Below are 679 nucleotides of genomic sequence, written 5' to 3' on the forward strand. Positions count from 1 at the left end.
ATAAGTCTCTGGATCATTGGTACCATGGAAAGAAGGATACTGAATCTTGAGATGATTCAGCTGCTGCTTCAAAGGATCATAATCCCTACCATGATCTCTGTTTCTGTTTCTCCTCATTGTCTGTTGACTATGATCTGAAATGTCATCTTCTTCAGAATACTCTCTGTCTGACTCAATGTATATTCGATGCCCAGCTACTTGTTCAGCTCGTCGTGGACGTGTATGATCTCTGCCAGTCCTACGGTCTCCCCTTTCTGTACTTCGATTATCCCTTCTCTGATTGAAACACGTCTCTCTTCCCCCAGTCGGTGACTTAGCTGTTTTGTTCCGTGTAGGCTTTGAAGTAGCTCCCACGTGAGCCTTTCCTTTGGCTAAACGTCGGGCCTCATTAGGACTAGGTGGTTCTGAAGAACTTTGATCTGAAGCGCTAGATGTTTGAGCTATGTCTTTGATCTGCTTCTCAAACTTGTTACTGAGCTGCTCCATCTGTTGTTGAAACTGAGTAGACATTGTTCTGTTTGCTTCTGCTATTTGCTTAGACATGGCTTGGTTCAAAGCTTCCATAGCTTCTGGAGAGAGCTCCATTGTACCTGCAAATTAGAGAAGAACTCGCAGTAACTTGTTCTTTGAATGAGAAAACAAAGAAACGAAAATAACTCTAAGACTTTGAATTTTAAAC

General features: G+C 42.4%; 1 protein-coding gene across 1 annotated transcript in view; it reads right to left on the minus strand.

Annotated features, from left to right (window-relative positions):
* Positions 1-585, minus strand: part of LOC111831644 — a 5,237-nt gene extending 4,652 nt beyond the window's left edge. Inside the window, exon 1 of the mRNA XM_023786685.1 lies at positions 24-585. Within this exon, the coding sequence (XP_023642453.1) occupies positions 24-585 (562 nt within the window). The remainder of the gene's footprint in view (positions 1-23) is intronic.
* Between the last annotated feature and the right edge of the window lie 94 nt (positions 586-679).

This window comes from Capsella rubella, unplaced genomic scaffold, assembly GCF_000375325.1.
Source record: "Capsella rubella cultivar Monte Gargano unplaced genomic scaffold, Caprub1_0 scaffold_84, whole genome shotgun sequence".
NCBI classification, from domain to species: Eukaryota; Viridiplantae; Streptophyta; class Magnoliopsida; order Brassicales; family Brassicaceae; genus Capsella; species Capsella rubella.